The sequence below is a fragment of the Solanum pennellii genome, chromosome 4 (assembly GCF_001406875.1).
Source record: "Solanum pennellii chromosome 4, SPENNV200".
Lineage (NCBI taxonomy): Eukaryota > Viridiplantae > Streptophyta > Magnoliopsida > Solanales > Solanaceae > Solanum > Solanum pennellii.
Genome location: NC_028640.1, coordinates 26,798,082 through 26,804,673, shown reverse-complemented (window position 1 = coordinate 26,804,673; position 6,592 = coordinate 26,798,082). Strand labels below are relative to the sequence as shown.

General features: G+C 31.7%; 1 protein-coding gene and 1 pseudogene across 1 annotated transcript; one reads left to right on the top strand and one right to left on the bottom strand.

Annotated features, from left to right (window-relative positions):
* Positions 1 to 2,460: 2,460 nt before the first annotated feature.
* Positions 2,461 to 5,012, top strand: LOC107015968 (serine/threonine-protein kinase STY13-like). The gene is made up of 5 exons (XM_027916752.1): positions 2,461 to 3,213; positions 3,702 to 3,808; positions 3,914 to 4,354; positions 4,462 to 4,596; positions 4,683 to 5,012. Exons 1-5 carry the CDS (start codon positions 2,976 to 2,978, stop codon positions 4,851 to 4,853), a joined length of 1,092 nt encoding a protein of 363 aa, XP_027772553.1. The 5' UTR covers positions 2,461 to 2,975; the 3' UTR covers positions 4,854 to 5,012.
* A 115-nt stretch (positions 5,013 to 5,127) lies between these two features.
* The window catches only part of LOC107016639, a 28,561-nt pseudogene continuing 27,096 nt past the window's right edge, over positions 5,128 to 6,592 (bottom strand).

Genomic DNA, 6,592 nt, shown 5'->3' with positions numbered 1-6,592 from the left:
TATATAAATTCATCCCCATAATAACATAAAAAAAAATATATAAAAAAAAATGTAAAAGCAAAATAAATAAATAAATAATAAATATATAAATAAATACGAATGTTTCAAATTTTGAATTAATGGACACACACCAAAAATAATAAAATAATTTTAATTAGATTTAAAATAAATAAGACGATTTTTTTAAAAGGTTTAAATAAAACAAATGAGAGAATAAAGTAAAAAAAAACATTTTTATTATTAAGTTAAATAATATTCAAAATTAAGTCTAGTCATATCAAAGTCAATGAAGCGACCGTGCTAGAACCACGGGACTCGAGGGGTGCCTAACACCTTCCCCTCGGTCAACAGAATTCCTTATCCGAATTTCTAGTTCACAGACCAATAAAAATAGAGTCAATTTTCCTTTTGATTAGGGATTTAAATAAGGTGACTTGGAACACCAAAACTCAATTCCAAGTGGCGACTCTGAATAATAATTATCCCTTTTCAAAACGTCACTTTAATTGGAAAAACTCTTTTTCTTTCGAAACAAAATAAAATATATTGAGTGAGAAAAAAAAGGGGCGTGACAATTCCCTATATATGTTTTATGTTAATTGTTTGGTTTGTTTTTGAAGATTTTTGATGTCCATTGACTCACTTTAAAATCTTCTACAGAATTCCTGATGTCTTATTGTCCTGGTTGGGTGCTTTTTCACATCTTTTGAGGAAAACATGAAGTTGCCAGACACCTAGTTGATGTGACATGGAGTCAGTATCTTATCTTTTGGATGCTGGTTCGAGCTCTCCAAAAATATTGACGTAAAATGCATCATTCTTGGACTATCAACACACACCCCTGATCTTGTGCATTGAAGTGCAGTGCAATTTCTTCATTATTGCCACCAGGAAGATAGTGAGAACTCCCAAGAGAGGTTCAGTTGCGCAACAACCCCACAACAGAACTCTTACATCTGTTCATGATGTCATATTGGAGGACTTGGTTGGAAACTCAGTATCACGTTGGAACGAAACAACACCAAGTATTTCAACCTTTCAGGCAAAGATGTTGTGTTTGTTTGAGTACCAGGTTTAAGGAAATGTAATGCATGAGCGGTCCCTCTCTAAATTTGGCAGTACCATTTTTTTTAGAATGGAGACAACCATGTGAAATTCTTATTAAACCATGTTGCTATGTCATAGATGTTTATGCTTTAATTGGATTGTCTAAAATGATTCGCACTTTTTAATTATTAGAAAACAGAAATAATTGTAGTACTATTTTCATCTGTTCACATTAGATACCAAATGTTATAACATCATACTCAAAACAATCTCACAAGTCGTCATCTTTCAACATAACTTATAAGTTGTATGCACCTTTACACTACTATCAGGCAACCTCCCTTTGGGCGCTTTTATTTGTTCTTGATAGATTTTTGCTATAAACAAATGTGAAAACTTGAATAAAACACAAACAATATCAAATCTGAATATTATGCTCATCGCACACTAAAACCACTCAATGAGCATAAGATAAAATTTTAATGCATTAACAAGTGATTAAAACTTCATACCAATGTATGACACTCTTGATTGTTCATCACTAAATTCGGAAAATATCCTCTTGTGAAGATCTAACGTCTTCTACATTTTGTAGCAGCATGTCGTTAACAGATGTTATATTAACAAGATAATGTATAGCTTGAAGATTCAAATTTATATTCAAGAGAAAAATACTGTATAAACAATTTATTAAGTTACAAGAATGTATAATCAAAAAATAATTACCATGAGTTCCATTGATGATAGTTTTAAATTGCTTAAAGTAACTGATGGTGATATGAAAAAACAGCAATAAACAAAAGGGCAACTTTCACATATAGCAAACAAAAAATTCATATTTGTATAATATAGCAAACTTTGCATAATTGCGCTCCATAGCAAACATAAAAACTGTATAATTCGCTATACATATAAAAGTGTATAATTTGCTGGCCTAAATTGTATAATTCGTTGGCCTATTTCGCTGCAATTGTATAATTTGCTTTGCATATAGTTGAATCGAATTAAAATGTATGTATATTGCATAATTATAAGTGTATAGCAAGAAGATATATGTTTTTCTCGCTTTATACAAAAACAGAAACACAAATATACACTTCTGTTGTACAAAACTAGAGAAAATTGTATTTCACTGCAATTGTATAATTCGCAATTGTATAATTCGTTGGCCTTTTTCTCTGCAATTTTTGAAGTAAAATGTTTGTAAATTGTATAATTAAGTGTATAACACGAAGATATACATTTTTGCATGTGTATATACAATTTTCTCTCGCTTTATACAAAACAGAAACAGAATTATACACTTCTGTGTATAAAGCGAGAGAGGCGAGCGAGAATAGAGAGTGGCGAGCGAGATTCCTGGGAGAGAGACGCTGGCAAATTTTAGATAATGTTTGCTATGGAGCACAATTAAATCAAACCCTAGCTATTCCATTTAATTTAGGTTATTAGTTTGCTATTTTATACAATTTTCCCTAAACAAAAACGGTGAAACATGAGAGATGATGAAATATTTTCGGTAAGTCTAAAAAACAGAATCCTAAAATAATTTGGTAAAATGTATTTAGAATCCTAGTTACCTTCTACCTCTATATTTAATATTTATGTTCAATAAAATAAAAAGTAAAAACAAATTGAAAAACTTAACTTTTGTGTGCCTCGAAGTTAACTGACAGAGTAAAAAGAGTTCTACCGTCAGTGCACACACAAGTTAATATATATATATAGATAGATAGCACATATTGAATATAATTATGTAAACCAAATAATCTAATTAGAAAATCTCCATGTATAAACCAAATCCTTTTCCTTATCCTTTTCAAATTTGTAATTTGATTTTGATACCTATAAATATTATAGCACACTCTTGAACCTTGTCCTTTTCAAACGCTCTGAAGGAACATTAACGCTTGCTTTTGTATAGTTCAATGGCGAAATCAACTATTGTAACAAAGACAGATTTGAAAAGAATGGATGAGCAACTTGAGAGGCATTTAGATAAACTATTTAGGAAGGGTTGTGACGAGACAAAAAGTTTGGAAGTGACGAAAAAACAAGAATGGGAATTGGATCCTACGAAACTTAAAATTAACGTCAACCATCTTATTGCTGAAGGGGCATACGGATCAGTTTACAAAGGTTATTATAATGGACAACAAGTTGCAGGTATATATTATCACTAATTTCTACCATTAATCTTTTTTCTTATATTAGCTAGCTACTTGATTTTTATTATTCTTTTTTTCTTATATTAGCTAGCTACTTGATTTTTATCGATGTCTGTGCTAAACCCTAATTAATAATGTAACTACTTTTCTTTTCATATACTAGCTAAACCCTATATATACATAATTTATTTGTCCAATTTTTTAATCTGGAAAGATCTAACCGTTTAACTACTATTAGAGTTAGGTTTATAAAGTTATCAAAGATTTAATTTTTACCGTCTAACTAATGAAAAAGGAAAAAATTATGACAAATTTGTAACTTTCATTAACCCTAATGATATTAGTCTATATACTAAAAAAGCCTACAATATACCATTTGATTCTTCCACGGCTGTAATGTTCATATACATTTATTTCCAATGGTTAATAATATTTTTTTTTTCTTATACAATTCTCTCTGACTTAATATTTTTAATTATTTTTCAGTAAAAATACTTGATTTGAGCAATGAACAAAGAAGGGATATACTAACAAACGCTTTCACGCAAGAAGTTTCTATATGGTACAACCTACATCACCCAAACATCGCAAAGGTATTCAAATTAATTTTTTTTTCTCACTTCATTTAATTTATTACATACACTTAAATATATATGTTTTTCATGTGACCTAACAAATGTCAAACCCTTTTTCTTCAGTTAATCGGAGCTTCAAAAAGATTGCCCCAATTGGTTAATTCTGAATCTACAAGTGGTAAACCATGGATGAAAAAATGGATTAATGAGCTTACCAATTGCATCCCGTGGTTGAGAAATCGTTCATTGGAAAAACAACGATCATTCGAATATGGTATCGTGGTTGAATATGTCCCTGGAGGCACTCTCAGATCACATCTCTTAAAAAATCATATCAAAAAGTTGCCGTTGAATTCTGTTATTCAAATAGCACTAGATATTGCAAGAGGGTTGAGTTACCTTCATTCTAAGAAAATTGTGCACAGAGATGTAAAGACTAGTAATTTAGTTATGGACAAGGATGGAAGAGTCAAAATAATCGATTTTGGAGTTTCTCGAATTGAATCTTCATGTCCTCTTGACATGACTGCCCAAATTGGCACCATTGGTTACATGGCTCCTGAGGTGAGATATCTCATTCTTATAGTATTTTTTTTTATTTACATGAAGGAACAAAAAATTGAATTCTCTATTACTTATACTAATTTTATTGTCTTATTTTGTATATGCAGATACTTATTGGTGTACCATATGATCATAAATGTGATGTCTATAGTTTTGGAATTTGCTTGTGGGAGATATATTGTTGTTCTATTCCATATAATGGAAAAATTCCTTCTTCTGACACAAGTCCATGTAAATACAAGGTATATTTTCAAATTTTATGTTATATTCTTTATAGCTAATGTTAAAATAATATCAATCACTAATATATTTTTTGAAAAAATTTTAGAGTCTAAGGCCAGAAATACCAAACAAATGTCCAAGTGTTGTGGCCAACATAATGAAGCAATGTTGGCATGCAGACCCAAAAGAGAGGCCAGAGATGAAGGAGGTGACGCTCATATTAGAAGCCATTGACACATCTCAAGTTGCACAAAAGGGTTGTTTTCACTTTCATTAGACCGAACGGATTATAATGTACAATAGACTAACTAACTTTGGTCATAGAAGCTTGTATACATAGGTTTAGGACCATTCTTTTATTTTATTTTATTATTCTTTGAGAAATCATTCTTTACATTCTACATATTTTTAATTTAAAAACCTTCTTTACGTTCGAAAATTTTGTGCGAAGACAAAACAGGACGATCAAATTGAAACAAAAGTCATATATGCAATCTAGCAAAACACTACGGGGATGGGTGGGGATTGAGGGTTTGAAGGTGGGATGATCAAAGGGTGGAGGCTGGAATCGTTGGATGAATGGAGAGATACATGGTCAATATCGATGCATCGCCCAAATCTTCTGTTTTTCCCCTTGGTGATTGTTCAATTATGATTTATGTACAATATATATATTTCCCAGGGAAGTCTAGTGTATTTTTCCTTCCCATTGGATGGGTCAATATCAATTCTACTAAATCCTCTGCCTGTTTATGGTTGATGTGTGACTGACGACAGTAGTCTATGCTGAAAAACTGCTAGTGGATTTCTTTGAGCAAGAGTAATTACCTATACACAGTAGCAATCCCGAAAATATCAACCATTCTCACTCACATTCTTGAATTCTTCCTCCAGTATTCTGCGGATTTTCATCCTCAAACAAGAGGCTTCTGCAGGTTTGAACCACCTTCTTCCAAACTGACAATACGATCATTTTAAATCGATGACTGATGCAATTGTTCAACAACCAAAAATTGGAGAAAGCTATATATAAAACAAAAGTTATACCATGGTGAAATCCTTCTTTTTAACCCTTCTATGAACTTCGTCAATGAAATGCTCCATAAAGAAAAGAACAAACAGACCGCAGTCATACTCATTTCTTTGTTGTGGGACCTGTAACCAGAAAATTTCAAGAAAAGTGGTTTCCGTGAACTTGCAGACATAGTCACAACATATGTAGACAAGTTTGCTTCTATAGGTTCTATAAATTTCTCAAATGGAGTATCCAGAAGTGAGTCAATGTTTTCAGCTATATTAATTATAAGTTTTATTAGGATATCCTTATTTACCAAGAAAAAAACATAAAAAGAGAGGAGAAACAAAAAGGAAAAACAGAGCCAGTATGGTAAACTTTGGAACTTTATGACAGCCTAAGCCCATAAAACAGATGATCATCAAACTAAGCAACACCGATTGATGTTTTCTACTACTAAAGAAACCACTTCGTTTCACGCAATCAGCAAATGGTATATACATCAATATAGCATGCCCCAGGTTATGAGAAAACAAATTATTTTACACAAATCCCAAGTATTAAGAGTTAGTTACATCCTATCCTACTTTTTCAAATTACAAAATCCCTTAAATTTGGTGGAATCCGGATACATCCCAAAACAACCCGATTATGAATACATCTCTCAACGTTCCGATACGTTGCATCTCGGTTTATAAAGTGATGTATTCCAACTTCAAATTACAAAAATCCCCTAAATTTGGTTGAATCAGGATACATCCCAAAACGTTCCGATATTCGTGTTTCGGTCTTAGATACATCTCTCAACGTCTCGATACATCACATCTCGATTTCGAATACATCACTCAATGTCCCGATACATCACTCAACATTCTGATACATCTCATACGTCCCGATATATCATGTAAAGTGATTTATCCAAGATTAGGAGAGAGTAGGAATTTTTGTAATTTTTTCAAACTGGTAGGAAATTTTAGAAAATATAGTAAAAATAAGTTGTG

Bases quoted from the DNA above. Each gene is read 5' to 3' on its own strand.
- LOC107015968 (XM_027916752.1), top strand. From the start codon at position 2,976: ATGGCGAAATCAACTATTGTAACAAAGACAGATTTGAAAAGAATGGAT. The intron at 3,214-3,701 runs GTATATATTATC...ATTATTTTTCAG, and splicing joins TAATGGACAACAAGTTGCAG to TAAAAATACTTGATTTGAGC. The intron at 3,809-3,913 runs GTATTCAAATTA...CTTTTTCTTCAG, and splicing joins ATCACCCAAACATCGCAAAG to TTAATCGGAGCTTCAAAAAG.